At 37.7% G+C, this 17915-nt stretch overlaps 1 protein-coding gene across 1 annotated transcript in view; it reads left to right on the forward strand.

Moving 5' to 3' along the window:
* Positions 1 to 17915, forward strand: part of NUBPL (NUBP iron-sulfur cluster assembly factor, mitochondrial) — a 245613-nt gene that overhangs the window by 181334 nt on the left and 46364 nt on the right. Inside the window, exon 7 of the mRNA XM_054577918.1 lies at positions 11608 to 11701. Coding sequence (XP_054433893.1) covers positions 11608 to 11701 — 94 coding nt within the window. The remainder of the gene's footprint in view (positions 1 to 11607; positions 11702 to 17915) is intronic.

Raw genomic sequence — 17915 nt, forward strand, 5'->3', positions numbered from 1 at the left:
GTAATAGAGGCAAAAGTAAACCATTCTCATATATAGCAAAAGAAAAAATAGGAAAGATTCTTAAGTGACAATTTTCTTCCATCCTTTTATTGATCCCAAATTTGTATTTGAGGATGTAGTATGCAGTGGATGATTTGAGCCTTTTTTTGTAGCTAGTATATCCCTGTTATGAGTGTTTATAGAATGAAGTTTTATATTAATTGGAAATTTGGATTAGACCTCTCAACCTGTAAGGGTCTGTGTGTGAATCCCCTCCCCACTTCTCACCTTAGTGGCCATCCCCTCAACAGCTTTTCCAGAGTGCATCTGTTTTGTAACATTTGCCATTTTGTAAAGATACAACACGTAATTCCTAGATGAGCTAGAAAGAGGTATTTTAGGATGGCAGTCAGGATAGATTGTAGTTCAATACAAATTTAAATCTAAGTTCTTTATGAAATTTAGCTACATTTCCAAGGGAAATACCATTCTATAAAATATATTCTCTTTTTTTTTAATTTGTACTGTTTTTTTTTATTAATTTATTTACTTTTTAAATACATTTGTCTCTGCCTCCCCCCCACCTCTTTCCCTTGCCCCCTCCCACCTTCCCTCCCTCAGCTCTTCCCCTTTGGTTTTGTCCATGAGTCCTTGCTATATGTTCCTTGACTTGCCCCTTCCCTTCCCTTTCCCTGCCCCGCCCCTTCCTTCTTGTCTCTGTTGATTTCTTTTCCTTTGAGTGTTGCTGGTCATATTTTCCATGTTTCTTTGCATATTCTTAAATGGACCAAATAGTTTTTAGCTTCCATGTTCTTATAAAAAGTGCTCCCCCCCTTTTTTAAACGGTTGTTTTGCTATTTTGGATGCAAAGTCCTCTTTATTTTCACCTTTTTCCTGTGAGCAGATCATCACAAATATTTTCCAATTTACACAGATAGATTATAGTCACACTTTTAAAAAAGTAGATAGAAGTAACCTTGTGATTATTTACTCTAAAACACTTTATTTTATAGATAAGAAAACTGAGATCCAGAGTGGTTAATTAGCTGACCCATGGTAATATACCTAGTTAGAGACATAAATGATTGGAATTTAGACATGCCAATTTCCCAGACTAAGATACTTCTATTTAATGAAAAGATATCTGGATTCTTATCTCTACCCGCTATTGTCTTGATTTTTGCCAGATTTCCCCTTTGCTTCATAGTCTTGATTTTTGCCAGACTCCCCTTTATGGTGCTATTTTTTAAAAATCATAGTAATTAATGTCTGAATAAGAACTTAAAATAGAAGCTGCATTATAATAACTGAGACTTAAAATATAACTGCATATGGAACAACAGCTTCTTGTACTTGGTTTACTGTTCCATAGGGTTTAGATCTTTAAATTCTTAGAATAAAATCCCCTAAGCTAGTTTTTAAAAACATGTTTAATAGCTGTAGATATTTTTTAAAAAAATCTGTCCTTAGTCTTCATAGGTTATTTATTTTGATTTAAACAATTGCTCCAAATAATTTTCTTTTGTAGATGGTTATTAAGATGATGCTTATTGATTTATTTAAAAAGCCCAGAATTCAATGGTAGATTATCGGACGTTAAAATATTCTTTAATATCACAAAGTCAGGAAATTTATAGTCATCATGTCCATGGTTACTCAGACACAGGCTTTATACTATGTAATACTATGTACTATATAATGCCATTAAAAATATCCAGAAATGAAAGGAACATTGTAATTAACCAGAAAAAGAAAAAAGTTAAAGGAAATAAATAATTATGTTTCTTATTTACATTATTTAATGTTTTCTGTGAGTCTACAGACTCTGTTTTATACTGTATTTCCCCCTTAGCTGTGGGGATATGTTCCAAGACTGCCCAGTAGGTGCCTGAAACCACAGATGATACTAAACCCTATATATGGCGAGGTTTGTTCAGGAAGTATCCAGCCATTTACTATGAAAAGTAGAGACATGTATTGAAGAAGATACAAGATGCAAGAAACATTGTACACAGGACAATGACACCTCAGTCCTCTTAAAAGTAAGCACCTTGGGACCTCACAGAGTTCTCCCAGCATCTCTTTCACTGTTCAGAACATTCTGCAAAATCTTTTGTTGGAATTGCCACAGCTGCCCTGTTGTATTTTCCTGAATCTCATCGACAGTCTGAAATCTCTTCCTTTGCAAAGGTGATTTTAGTTTTGGGAAAAGCCAAAAGCTGCAGGGTGCCACATCTGGGCTGTAGGGTTGCTGAGTCAACTGGGTAATTTGATGTTTCACCAAAAACTCTGCACGAGATGTGATGCATGAGTGGGTGCATTGTCATGATGAAGCTGCCAATCATCAGTTGCCAATAGCTGCTGCTGTTTTCATTATATTGCATCTCTCAACTGACGAAGAACATTGAAGTAGTACTTCTTATTAATTGTTTGGCCTGGAGGGGCAACACCTTCCCAATCAAAAAACACACTTAACATGGTCTTGCTCTTGCTGTGACTGCCACACCTTCTTTGGGCATGGAGAACCAGGTGACTTCCAGTGGGACAACTGGGCCTTCATTTCCAGATCATAGCAATACACCCACGATTCATCTCCAGTTATGACCTTCTTGAGGAAATCTGGTTGATTGTAACAGTCATCAGCAGCAGTTTGAATCAAGTCATTAGCAACTGTTCCTTCTGCTCTGGTCAAATTTTGCCATGACATGTTTTGTGCCAAGATCCTGCGTCACAATCTCGGACCCAGTAGTTTTGGAAATCTCCAAATCAGCTTCTAGTTCTCACACTGTCAACTGCCAGTCTTCGTTGACTGCAGCCTGTGCACGTTCAACATTCTCAGGTGTTCTGCTTGTTGCAGGCCTTCCAGAACATGGACCACTTTCAACAGATTCTGGACCACCTTTGAAGCATTTGTGCCACACTTTTATTTACATCACACTTATTGCATCATCCCCGAAAGCCTTCTGAATTATTTGAATAGTGCCCGTGGAGGAATGTTTAGACTTAACACAAAATGTGATGCAGATTCATTGCTCTACTTAGTCATTTTGAATATGATAGCCATACAGTAGACATGCTCACTCAATGGCGTCTACTACCCTCACTGACTAGTACAGTGAAGTCATTGTTCACACATGTGCATTCCAGCCCACTCTCCTTGGCTGCCGTAGTTTGCATCCGTATCGCACAGTCTGTTCTCATTATGTCTACAATGGCTGGACTTTTTCTGTACAGACCTCGTTGTATACTATGCTTTTTGCTATACATACGTATCTTTGAAAAAGTTTAATTTATAACTTAGGCATAGCAAGAGACTAACCACAATCACTAAATAAAATAGAACAGTTATAACTATACTGTAATAAAAGTTATGTGAATGTGATCTGACTCTCTCAGCTAACTGACCTGGTAACTGAGAGAGCTGCTAAGTGACTAGCAGTAGGTAGGGTATACATCACAGACACCCTGGACAAAAGGATGGTTCACGTCCCAGGCAGAACACAGTGGGAAGGCCCGAGGTTTCATTCCGCTATTCAAAATAGCATGCAATTTAACACATGATTTGTTTATTTCTGGAATTTTGCATTTAACATTTTAGCATCATGGTTTACTGTTGGTCATGAAAACCAGGGAAAATGAAGCCGTGGGTAAGGAATACTGTATATCTATTTTATGATACACTGGGAAAGTAAGACAGTAAAGCTCATATGTTCTTGGAGCAGTGAAGTGCTAGCAGAATTCTTCAGGGTCTTGGAGAATAGTGATGCTGCACCACATTCTGTGGGAGACTGAGAACATGACTTGAGTCACACAGACCAGGATTCATGTCCCAGCTCCATCACTCACCAACAGACTGACCTTGGATGTCTTTATTCTTAAATCCTCATTATTCCTACCTGTAAAATAGAGGTTATAATGGCTGTTTTTTACAATGTTATATAATATGTAAAAAGTATTAGTGCCTACCTTATAATAGGCTCTCAATAACTGTTCATTTCCTTTTGCACTTCTTTACCTGTTACTTGCAGATCCATTCTGCTGCCCCCTGCCCCCTCGCCACCTCTTACCTATTACCTTAGTTTCACCTAATGGACCCTAAGGCTCAAAATTAGGATGCCAGGTGGTGGGTACCTAAAACTAAAGAAATGAACTCAACTAGGACAGTTTCTCAGATCAGCCCTAGCATGCAGTAAGTACATGGGACAGACTGGTTTCCTAGAGCAGTACTATTGCCCACATTCTGTAACATCCTTAAGAATCATCAAAACCAGCTGATGATGACTGTGGATTCTCTCAGTGGGGCTCCTTGCGTTGCTATGGCAGATGTAATTGTGTCCGTTCATTACCTTGAATCCTCCCAAATACCATGATATTTCTAAGGATTTTTAAAAAAGGAGTATTATAGTTTTGTAGTTTTCTTTATTAAAGAGAGTACCACACATCTATATATATTTTATAAACTATCCAAAATTAATTTAATAATTTCTTCCTCCTACTGGAAAAAAAATTCTGAAGCTTCAGTCTTTAGGTGTATAGGGAAAGTTTTTATTTTAAAATTTGTTTTAGATGGAGAACAGATGACAGCTAGTGGGGGGGGTGGAGATTAGAGGGTAGAGGGATTAAGCAAAAACAAAAAAGTATTAGGGAAGAACATTTATATCATTGTTGTAACTTGTATGAGATGTTCTCATTTTATAACTGGGTCAGCTCTTATCAAAATGATCTCAAGGATGAGTTTAATATATGTTGTCACATCATTTATTTCCATAAGTCAGTAGACCATCAACTCAAGTAGAAATGTTTGTTATTCAGGTTTTTACTGTGGTATTTATATTTAAATAATTTCACCTTTATAGGAATTTTCTTCTTGCAATGAAAGTGAAATGTTGCATGATTTTATGAATAGTCCACTATGTAGAGAAAAAACTATGGTTCAGACTTAAAGAAAACCACTTCATGTTCTATTTTAGATTTATATTGTATATAAAAAGATGCATCACATGGAAAAAAATTATAATACAGTTGTAGGGAGCAGCCTGACTCATCGAATATTTCAGTAGATGTTGATTGAACACTGTTTGGGCATTGAGGGGATTGGATGTAGAGAAGGAGTCCAGAGATGCACAAAGAAAGGTCTCTTCTATCAGAGAGCTTACATTGAAGTTGGGGAGATAGTTGTTTATAAAAATAATCACTCTACAGTTCTTAGAGCTTGAAAACCCATTCAAACTATGGAAGTTCGTTGAATAAAAAAATCTTAGGAGCTTGGTAATTTGCCTGACAAAATTGTCCATGGGTCTGAGACAAGGTTAGCTGCATCTTCTATTCCAGCAGTCCCAAGATTTCATGTCTGAGATTCCAAGCAAAGCATTAAGTATTGTTCTTTTTGCTGTTAGTATAGTATTGTGCCTAACTGGGGTTGGAGAACCAGGAAGTAAGGGACAGATGGCAGAAATTAGGTATGAGATAGACTTAGTAACAGATATATGGTCAGAGTCAGAACGCTCCTTTGAGGTCTACTAATTATAAGTCAGGTAGGCGTAAGGATCAAAACCCACTATTCAGTCAGTAATTAAGAGCAGACAGGAGGTAAAGAGGCAATGTCTGGCCCAGCCTAACTTCCTTTAAGAATGTGTTCTATCACTTGTGGAATATTCCACGCATTGTATGAATGGGCTGCCTAGATATAGCCCACTTTTAAATTATTTAATCTAGATTTTGTCCCATTTTTCCTGCTTCTTATTTCTCTATTTGTTCCTTAGTTGTACTTTTTTCTTTCCCTTCAAAGTTTAATTCTTCCTGGCTTCTACTTTGGCTCTAGCAGGCTCTAGCTCTGCCTTTCTTACTTGGCAATGGTGTTCCTTCCTGATTCCCCAGGCCTAGGGGCCACCCCTACTGATAATTTTCACATGGCTCACATTGACCTTGCTAGCTGACCTGAGATGACTGGAACATCCTACCTTGACTTTGGAGAAGAGTATAGTAACTCTAAAGTATTTAAACATGACCGTATAATTCTGGTAAAGGAAACTGCTACACTGGAGGCTGACTGTATCAAACTGCTTGAGCCAGCTGAGAAGCCAAAAATGGAATGCATCTGTAGGCCCTTTCTTTTCAACGCTTGCAACTCAGCATGTTTGCACTTGTGCTTCCAGCATCCTCTAGAGCGAGGTCTTTCCTCATTCATAGCACCATACTATAACTGCTGTCCAGAAAAGGACAAATTACCATATCTGCTCAAATATTAGATATACTTTTATTTTCCAGTAATTTCTCAGAAAAGAGGGAATTGCCTTTATTTGAGTTTCTCTCAGATTATCAGGCATTGTTTGGAATATAAAATATTATTTGGAGAAGACATATTAGCCTAAAATTACCCAGTCAGTGCTAGTTTGGAATATTTTTCCATTCATAAGGTTGACAAAAAAGAAACAAAAATAATTTGACAGAGATTTAGTAATTAGTTCTGGTGGCATAACCATTAAGTGCTGGATATATTAATAAACAATATTAATAAAGTGAAAGAACAAATTGTACCTTTGTGGATATTAGATTCTAGTACTGTTCATTGTCTTTTGGATTTCGTTTTGTTTTCTACTTGTAAACTGGACTGGATTTGGAATTATTCTGGTCCCTTCCAATATCTGTTTCTAAAAACGTGTTTCTAATTTTTCTCCCATCCTTTGACTAGAAACCATTGAGAACTAAAATAGCCTTTTTCCAAAGCCATGCAAACTAAAGATGGACAACTCGGTATAAAATTCAGAAAATCACCACAACAGCTCATGCTTAAATAATCTCAGGAATTGATGCTGTGAAAGCCACACAGAGAGCTTACCTGAGAACATCATCACAGATGCTTCAAACTGCAAATGCTTTCATCCTTACAACTAGAAATCTTGACTGACAACCTTACAAACTCAGAAGCTGGGTTATAATTTCCTCTGATCATTAACCTTTGTTTTTATTTTTGTTCTCATAGACATCTCTCTCAGTAAGTACTTGATATTGTGGAATTTAACCTGTACAGTCAGCCTTTTGGCTAGGTCAATTGCTCAGGCTCTAAGTCTTCAACTTAGAGTCCTCGGCACATGGGTCCTTTGGACAATAGGATTGCTTTAGATTACTAGCTGGCCCAACAAGGAGGAGTCTCTGCAGTGGCTAGTACAGCATGCTATGCTATGATGCCATTAACAAAATGGCGGCTGCAACTGGCAGGCCTTAGATTACTGTTAGGTGAACAAGGTGGGGTGTGTACCATTATCAGTTCCTCATGTTGTACATGGATAAACAATATTGAAGAAGTAGAAGTCATTATCTTTGAGATATACAACCAAGACAAATGGTTACACTCACTTGGGAAAACCCATTCCAACACCCAGGATATCTGCAATACAATAAAAAGGGCTCTTGCTATCCTCACTAGTTTCCTCCCCGTCTTAGGCTCTCTTGCCACTATCCTTTTACCGCTCATCTTTAGACCTTGCCTCCTGAGCAGTCTAGTTTCTTTGTCTCTAAAAGACTTGAGGCAAACTATAGATGATAATAACCTAGGGATATGAACAATTGGAGTTACAGCAAGGAGATATTAGGCCTACTCGAAGCTTGCTAGGGACAGGTTCAGGTCTTTAACAGAGCCCCTGGCAATAACCACTCTCAGCTTGAAAAAGTTATAGAAGACATACCTGCAACCCTCAGTACCCTTTAAGAATGAGGAGAGAGAACAGAAAAAGGGGGAATTTGTTACCCTACAGTAGCCCTAAATGACCTGACTGAAACCCCTACCTCACCTTCACTCTGTTCATCTGAAAAATAAAATGGCCTACAGTTAGTAGCTCTCTCCCCAGAAGGAAGAGTTAAAACTGCCTGCCACCGACATCACCCTACTGAACTCCAGATGACCTCAACCCTCATTATATCCACAGGGCATCTCTGAACTACCTTGGTAGCTCCACTTGTAGACTGATCCTTTGAGTTTGGGGCCTGAGAGGGAATTAAGAAGGTTTTACCAGAAGTAGGGTTATCATGAGGCTAATAAAATTTAAGCTCAGCAGTTCTACACTTGCCTGGCCTCTGTCAGATGCTAGGAGTTGTAGAGTGTTCCAGGTACAGAGAGGAAGCAGGTTGCAGTCAGGAAGCATTTCTATGTAAGTATTTCAGTTCAAGTGATCTCAGAGAAAGGAATTTGAATCTCTAAGTCTCCAACATTTTAGGGTGATTTTTTTTCGCATTCCAAATATTTACTTTTATACCTTATTTTGCATTTCTAATTTTGTATTCTTATTCTTAGAAAGGACTGCCCAAATTGTATATGCTTTAGGCCACACAAAATCTGGATCTGCCACTGGATTTTACCAAATGAGCTACCTGGGTGTTTTGCTAGTACATGTTTCCCTACATTAAGTAACACAGTTATATAGGTGAACAAACACTAAGTAGAACCTCAGGGGTGTCCAACCTTTTGGTATCTCTGGGCCACACTGGAAGAAGAGGAGTTGTCCTGGGCCAAACATTAAATACACAAACACTAATGGGAACAAAAAAATCTCATACTGTTTTACGTAAATTTACGATTTTGTGTTCGACCGCATTCATAGCCATCCTGGGCTGCATGTAGCTTGCGGGCCATGGGTTGGACACCCTGAGAGAATCCCAAATAATTCTAAAATCAATGCTTTGATGACTCTTTTATAAGAGAACTGAAACTTCCTGGCAACCAATATATTTCAATAGTATTAATAAATGCTGTACAACTGGAACTCAGATACTTTTATGTCAGTTCAGTTCAGTGCAAGTAGCAAGCCTTTGTGGAATGCCTAGTGTGTGTGAGGAGATTTAGAACCAGGTTCTTTTTTCTAAATAGCTTAAATTCAGCTTAAGAGTCATTTGAAATTAATTGCCTTAACAGTGAAGTATTTTTAGTTTCTGGGAGCCTTAATAACAGTTGTCTTTTAAGAAAATGGAGCCAACATGATAAATGGGATTAAATACCAAGGAACAACAATGATAAATTGTCAGTACCAGTCATTTGATGTTCTCTGGAACGGAGACTTGTCAGTCTGCTAGGGCTAGTAGTTTCAGTGCAGAGGATATAAGATGGAAAGTACTCTTTATCTTTTTTTGTAGGTAGTTTCATTGATTATGCTCATGGATAACTTTGAGATAACTATTTTTCAAACCAAGACATCCTATTTTGAAAATGAACTATTTTATGTTCATCATTTCATCATTCTCTTAAAATGTGTCATGAAATAAGCATTTGTGTCTGAGAAATATAGAATTCCTAAAAGACAATTCAATCAGTAATGTGCGATACTGTAAATGTTTTGAAGAAAAACAGTCAGAGGAGGAGAGAGATTGCTATTGGGGAGGATGCTGTTTTAGAAAGGCCATCCTGTCTTCCTAGCCATACCTTTCGTGTGCCCAGTACATCCCCGTCGTAGGGCCTTTACCGCTGCTCTCGCTTTGGCCTGGAATGACTTCATTCAGATAACTGCGTCCGTTATTTTCTCCCTTCACTCAGCGCTCTGACCACCCTGTTTAATGGGTCACCTCCCACCATTCCGTTTCTCCTCCTACTCTTCAAGTATCCTTCACCATCTGCCCCTGGAAACTGAAGAGATTCAGAGAAATTATTTGATAAATCCTTTGCTATCTGAACTCTTAGTACTTGCATTTTGAAATTTGGGAATTGAAAAGATTTTAAAATGTTTTTTGCTATTTGATCTGGATATCCGAGTCAGGATCCAAATAATTTTGTATAGTAAGGGATACTTGTTGTTTTCTCCATAGCATCTGATTTGTTTGTCTTTCTGTTTGTCTGTCTGTCTCTCTCACTAAAATGTTAGTTTCACGGCGGCTGGGACTTTGTTTTGTTCCCTGCTCTATCCCCATGACCCGAAGAGTGTCTGGCACCTAATCGAGTCTCAATAAATGTGTGTTGAGTAAATGAGTTACTACATGAATGAATCCATTTGACCCAATATCATCTAAGCTTTAATTTTAAAAAATATATGACCATGGAGAAAAGGCTTATTTCACATTATTGTTTTAAGAAGCAAAATATGAGATTATATACACAGTATGATTTTCACTTATGTTAAAAAAATTCTTGAACCTTTGCACCTGTTCATTTATTCATTCCTTCTGCGAAAGAATAGCTTTTAAGCATCTGCAGCGTTTCCGTTCTGTGCTGGGCATTCTAACTCAGCTACAGTTTCATGAAAAGACAGATCATGAAACAACAATAAATGAATACAACCCTTTCCCTCATCACTGCGTTCTGACTATGTTGGTGTTGATTCAGTTTCTGACATTTGCTGACCTTTCCCTTTGTGCAGGTTATTTCATAATGTGATTAATATGTGCCTCCCTCTATATTATTAATTCTGTGAGGCTAGGGACCATGATACCACTTAATTATCAACACCTAGCTCAATGCCTAATATATAGTAGGTACTCAGTAAACATTTGTTGAGTGATTGAATGAATGAATGTATGAATAGGAGAAGTACCTAGTAGGAACACCACATCTAATCTCATGGAAGTTAGGGGAGGTAAATTTCAGGCTGGGATCTAAAGAATGAGGAGGCATCAGCAAGTGAAGAAGATCAAGCAGAATTCTCTGGAGCTTAAGCTCTGACTTTGTCCTAAAAGCAATAGAAGGGTTTTAAATAGAAAAGTGATACTATCAGACTTGCATTTTAGATAGACCATTTTTCATTGGTGTTAGGAACAGACTCGACAGGCAGTGCTGGAGCAGACACTGGTTCAGAGGCTTTAGAGATGGATGGTTGTGGTCTCCATTTGGCTCTTGGCAGTAAGGAAAAGAGAAGTAGATACATTTGAGAGATTTTTAGAAGGCAAAATAAGGGACTGGGATAGCAAGGAGAACAGAAGAATGAAAAATGATTCCAAGCTTCTGCCTTTGGCAACTGAGAGGATCCTAGTGCCTGCCATTCACTGAGACTGGGGACTTGGAAAAACTGAGGAGAAAGGAGCCTGGAGTATCCTTGAGACCTGCCTAAATTGAGGCTGAGCCTTAGGGACTTGGTAATATAGCTGAATTTCTTAGGCATAGATATTTAGAAAAATGCCTGGAGAGAAATAATCAAAATATTGTAGTGTTGGCACTCTAGTTATATCTCTAAAATTTTCTTACTATTAACTTTTGGTGTTCATTATATTTGTGTTTTATAAAGGAAAAATAATTAACTTTTAAAACTTCTATTAGGATCTGCCATATTGGAAATGCTGAGGCTTTTGTCCAAAGGGCAAAAAGGTTAAAAAAAAAAAAAAATTTCTTAGTAAAATATGAGCTCTTCCTAGTGAAAATAAATGATTGGTCCTGAGTGGAAGCCCACTGTAAAATGGGTTCACCATTTGTGTATATGCATAATGGGGAGTAGTGCATCATTTGGAAAATTAACCTTATCATTCAGAGGTCTGCTAGAGTTAGGGACTGTCTCTTATTCATTCATTCACTTATCTTTCATATATCTATCCTTAGCACAGTCCCTGGTGTTTGGTAATAGCTCAAGTGAAACCTATTATTTTAGATTTGTTATTAATGCATTTATTTTTACTGCAGTTGTTATACAATGATATTTGTGTTATGTTGATTTTTAGGTAGATTGGGGTCAACTGGACTATTTGGTTGTTGACATGCCGCCAGGTACTGGAGATGTGCAGTTATCTGTCTCACAGAATATTCCCATTTCAGGTAAATCTTACAGTTTGAAGTAATTTGTCTTTAATGGTTTGCTATTGCCTTACAGAAAAATAAACTTCATGACAGGCAAACATTTTTATATCTTAAAAAACATAATCATTTATAAAGTTTCCTTTAGAGATTAGATTCATAAATTGAATTTTTCAAACTATTATCAGAATGATTGTTTTTATAATCATAAAGACACCTGAGGTAGTGATGTATATGTGTGTTCTGGAAAATCAATAGCATTAAGTATTATTTAGGTAGAACATGACTATTTGGGGTTCGCAGATGTCTAGCACTTACGGTATAGTGCTATGGTAGGCACTAAGTAAATATTTTTTGAATGCATACTCCTGAATAAGAGTAAATATTAGGAAAATTTGGGTTTTTGGTAAGTTTAACTATGGGAAAATTTTATATTCTGTAATTAATGTTAAAGTCAAGAGAGCAAAAAACACATTAGCTTACTTTGAATACACAAGACTTCATTATAGTAGGGGATAGATATCTTTTTTATGATATAGAATTTCATAGTCAGCTTTTATGTTCAATCTGTTTCTAAGTGAATCTTTCCTAGATTCCACTGAAGAAATATTTGTGAATCTCATATATAAGGACTTTTGGAAAGATAATGGAATATTTAAATGTCTTTGCATATCAGTTATTTATTGTTAATAAATAATCAAGTGATATCACTGACTTGAATCATCAAAAGGTTTAGAATCTATGTTTTCAATAACATACACATTGCTTGGAGATATCAATATAGCATATTAATATGAATATTTTTGATGTTTAAATATAGTTGTAACCTAATAGAGTCTTAGACTTTAGTGAGGCAAGCTATAAAGTATGCGATGGGAGTAGAGTGAAGTAACATAGCAAGATACTATATGGCTTACTTTTTCTTTTTTAAAGTGGTTTTGAGAATTTTATAGTTCTCAGTCTTAAGAATAGTCACTAATTGTTTTTTGAATAATATATGTTCCTGACACTTTGAAATGCCTGTTGCAGGCATCCAAAATGCTTACATTATTCATGTGGATAATACATTGATAAACTTGGACTAAATTATTATTTCTTTCCTGAGTGGTGACTTGGTACCTTGAAAAAGTTTAATTTTCTTCACACTGATAAACTGAAGTGCCTAAGCAATTTACCTTTGTTTACTCAGATAAAAGCTTCTCTGTTTGAACAGGGTTTATGATTGTCTCATGCTGTTTTAATTTGTGCTAGATTGGGGTTAAGATTTGCTTCTCCTTTGAGGATTTCTTCTTTATATCCTAAAATTTAACCAGTGTATTTCTCATTCCTTTCATCTGATGAAGAGTCTGCCTTGTAATAGGTGATTAATATTATATGAGAATAAAAAGCAGTGTTTTTTATTGCAGTAACATACACATTAACAGTTTAGTAGCATTAGGCACCTTCACATTGTTATTGCAGCCATCACCACCCTCCATCTCCTGAGCCTTCTCATCCTCCCAAACAGAGACTGTGGGCCCATTAAACAACCACTCCGTTTTGCCCTCCCCTTAGCCCCTAGTAACCACCATTCTCCTTTCAGAAACCGTTTATTAGTAAGATGAGGGAATGAGGTAATTATATGAGAAAATATTAATTTACAATATTGCATGAAACAAAAATCTCACATTGATTTTTGATTTATTAATAATTTTTTAAAAGATTTTATTTATTTATTTTTAGAGAGAGGGGAAGGAAGGGAGAAAGAGAGGGAGAAAAGCATTGATGTGCAAGGGATACATCGATCGGTTGCCTCTTGCACACTCCCAGCTGGGGACCTGGCCTGCAACCTAGGCATGTGTCCTGACTGGGGATCAAACTGGTGACCCTTTGGTTTGCAGGTTGGCACTTAATCCACTGAGCCACACCAGCAGCCAGGGCAATTTCATTAATAAAATTTTAAACCAACACATATTTGTCTATATAAAGGCAGATGCTAAGCACTGTAGAGGATCCAATTATAATTAAATCACATATATCCCTAGACTACAGCCCTGGACTAGGGTTCTGTACCTTTTATGAGTCCCAGACCTTTTTTTTAGACCCATTGATTTTAGAGAGAGGGAAAGGGAGGGAGGAAGGAAGGGAGGGGGAGAGAGAGAGAGGGAAACATCCATTGGTTGCCTCCCATATGCGCTCCACCGAGGACTGAACCTGCCACCTAGGCATGTTCCCTGACTGCGAAATGAACCTGTGACCTTTTGGTTTATGGGACAACACTCTAACCAACTGAGCCACACTGCCAAGGACGAACCATATGCTCCCCAACCAGAGATTGAACTGGCAGCCTAGGTATGTGCCCTGATCGAATAGAACCTCCAACATTTTGGTGTGCAGGACGATCCTCCAACCAGCTGAGCCACACCAGCCAGAGCTCTCAGACCTTTTTTGACAATTTGATGAGTATGTGGATTTTCTCCAGGAAAGAGTATTTGTACTGACAGAAATGCTTTTTCTTTTTATATAATATCAGGAGGCTCATAGTCCTTAGTTTTAAAGCCCCAGCTCTAGGAGATACACAGCAGGCGGCCGGCGGGGGAGGGGGGTGGCGGGAAGGGCAAGGGAAGGGAGCGGTGGGTAAGAAAAGAGCATAGAGAGCTATAATGCAGAGTATGAGAAGTGCTATATGAGAGATATGGGGAATCAGGAAAGAAGAGATCATGGGTTTGAGAGGAATTGTAAAGCACTTCACAGAGATGAGCCTTAAAGACTAGTATGATGCATTGTAGAGCATTCAAGATAGCACCATACCTTGTCTCCTTTGCTTTTTCTTGGCCGAAGGGGAAGAAATTTGAAAATGAAACTTCTAGTGTTCTATATAATTCTATCATGGAAACTTAACATACATTTCAATTCCTGAATCTGGTCCATTATAAAAAAAATAGGGCCAGGTACTATAGATGCTTTTGAAAATGCACAAACTTAGTTATTATTGGACTAGCAAAGTAAAATTATTGTTTCATTATTTTCTTTTTTTAAAAAATGTTTTATTGATGATTTGAGGAAATTATTATTTTTTAAAGATTTTTTTTTTAAGTTTTTAGACAGGGGAAGGGAGGGGGAAAGAGAGGGAGAGAAACATCAATGTGTGGTTGCCTCTTCAGTGTCCCCCACACTGGGGATGTGGACTGCATCCCAGGCATGTTCCCCAACTGGGAATTGAACCGGTGACCCTTTGGTTCGCAGGCCAGTGCTCAATCCACTTAGCCACACTAGCCAGGGCTATTTCAGTATTTTCTAAATTTTTAAAAATATGAACATGTATATTTTTATAATTTAAAAAGTAAATAAAAAGCACTAAATCTTTTTTAAAAGTATTTTATTTATTTTTAGAGAGAGGAGAAGGGAAGGAGAAAGAGAGGAAGAGAAATATCAGCGTGTCTTTGCCCCTTGCATGCCCCCTACCAGGGATCTGACCCACAACTCAGGCGTGTGCCCTGACTGTGAATCCAGCTGGCAACCCTTTGGGTCGTAGGCGAGTGCTCAGTCCGCTGAGCCACACCAGCCAGGGCGAAAGTACTAATTCTTAAGGATAGTAAATTTCTGTATAAATTGATAATGATTGCCTGTTATTAATAAACTGCCATTTAATGATAGCCTTCCACAAGTTAATTTTTTAATTATCACAAGTGTTTCTCTATTTTCTTAAACCTTTGAAAGATGAAGTAACTCTCTCAAGCTCATGCAGTTGCAGTTGGTTATAGCTGAGGTTCATATCAGTTCTGATTGAATTTATACTTAATGCTCTTAACCTCTGCATCAAAGTTCCCTCATTCAAAACCCAACTCTATTTGACTCATTGGTTTTATAGACCTACTAGACAACTATAAAAAGTGCTATAAGCACTGACTCATTGGTTTTCTGAGTTTAGTTCTAGTCCATTCAAACCCATTTAGGTTGAAATTATTCTGATCTAGGTAATCTCTGATAAAAAGAAATTTGTCTATGAATATGCCTGATGCACCTCTATATGATGAATATGCAACCTCTATATGATGAGTATACAACCAACTGTCTACATTGGTGTTTACTATATTCGTGGTTCCCTTTCTTTCCCTCTCTCTCCCCTTCTCTCTCCACTACCTTTCCCACTCCCTTCCCTTCTCTCTCCCTTCTGTTCCCTCTCCCTTCTGTTCCCTCCCCTCCCCTCCCCTCTCCTTTCCTCTCCTCCCTCCCTCCCTCCCTCCCTTCCTTCCTTCCTTCCTTCCTTCCTTCCTTCCTTCCTTCCTTCCTTCCTTCTTTCCTTCCTTCCTTCCTTCCTTCCTTCCTTCCTTCCTTCCTTCCTTCCTTCCTTCCTTCCTTCCTTCCTTCCCTCCCTCCCTCCTTCCTTCCTTCCTTCCTTCCTTCCTTCCTTCCTTCCTTCCTTCCTTCCTTCCTTCCTCTCTCTCTCTCTTTCTTTTTTCTTGACTTGTTAGAGATTCCTTTGGGCCTATTTAACTCATACATTCGAGGGAAGGTCTGGAGGGGGTCTAGAAGCAATCTCCTTTGACGTTTAGGAGTAGAGCCCCAAATGATTCTTGGAAAGACCAATATTATCTTTGAGCCGATCATACTCGTCTTGGGTATTTGGCAGTTTCAATGCAACACTGGGTCTCGGAATGGAATTGCAACCATTGTTATTAAAAAAACACTATGTTTTATGTGAATATTAAAATTAATATCAATGAAAAGGCTGGATTGTCTACAGTGAACCATGTATTAATTTTGTAGCTAGAAGAAATAGCAAAAAATTAAAGTATCCTACCAAAAAAATATGAAGGGAAGTTGGCAGAGGATGCATGTGATTGTGTCTGTGTGTGTGTTTGTTAAAGACTTAGTTTCTGAGGTTTGGCTTTATTCAGGCCTGTGTCATTTCACAGTTAACATATCTAAGGAAATACCAAAATTGATTTAGTTTTCAGGACTTAGAGGGAAGCGTGTCAACCAAAGGGTTGCTGGCTTCATTTGAATAATGGCTTTCACCAATTTATATAATCTAGAATAACCTGTCAGATTCATGTCTGCCTTTCTAGGCCTAAGTGAATTAGGTACTCTCTAATTATAAACCTGATTTTCCTTTCCCCTTATCATTGACTTTAGAATTCTTCTTGATACTCTATGTTCTACTTTTTCCTATGTCCCATATATGTTCAACCACGTAAGCGTTTTAGACTCCCTTTTGAATTCCCTGGATTGACTTCCTCATCCTTCCGACTGTCATATACCCTGAGATCTTTACCCCAAAACCTTATGTACTCACTGCCCCCTCTCTCTTCCCTTTACTTTCCAAAGTCTTTTAATGTACATTTGACCCTCACTTAGAATGTCTTTCCTCCCCAGTCAGTGGGTACCCAAGTCCTGCATACCTTTTATTTCAAATATCTACTCCTTGACATCTTCCCCAAACCCCCTGTTAGGAATCACTTCTCCCTGTTTGGAATTCATGCAGAATTTTATTTGGACCTTCTCACGTTCTCCATTCAAAACCTGCATAACTGTGTTATCTCCTGTACCAGACTGTCACTCCCTGGAGGGCCAAGTGTCTGTTTCATTTATTTTTTGTATTTCTCACAGGGCCAAACTCAGTGCCTTCCTGTAACCTCTCAGTAAATGTTGAATTAATGAATGCTTCATCTGTGTGTGTGTGTGTGTGTGTGTGTGTGTGTGTGTGTGTATTACCTTCCCAACTAGGCTGTATGCTACTTGAATGCAAGAATATTTTCTTATTCATCATAGTATTTCTTAGAGTACTTTGAACAACGGGTTATGCAGTTAATATTGATTGAATAAATGGCAAGGCTAGTTGATTATTTCTCACTGTTCTGTGAACAGATTTGTCCCTCCTTATCTTTCTTACCATCCTGCTAACTCATCTCTGTGATCTCTCTGACCTCGACTGCTTTTATTCAGAAGTTTTTTCTGTAAGTATAAGTTAAAGAAAGCATTGGTTTAAAAACATACGTTTTATTTCACTCTCTCTTTGAGAGAAAAATACATTGTAGTTTATATTTATTTATGCTGTTATTTTTCCTGTGCTATATATAATATCCTTATGGTCAGTTGATATCTTTTAGTATTAACTTTATTTTGGTTTCTGAGATATTTATGCATGTGAGCACTTGCTGTTTGGTTTCTTGCACGCTCTGTATTAAACTGCTAGTGAGCATCATTGTCATTACTCCATTGTAAGGTAATAGTAAGAAATTCTCCTTTTTAC

Source organism: Pteronotus mesoamericanus, unplaced genomic scaffold (assembly GCF_021234165.1).
Source record: "Pteronotus mesoamericanus isolate MK-2021 breed Mesoamerican mustached bat unplaced genomic scaffold, CSHL_Meso_final contig_46, whole genome shotgun sequence".
Classification (NCBI taxonomy): Eukaryota; Metazoa; Chordata; class Mammalia; order Chiroptera; family Mormoopidae; genus Pteronotus; species Pteronotus mesoamericanus.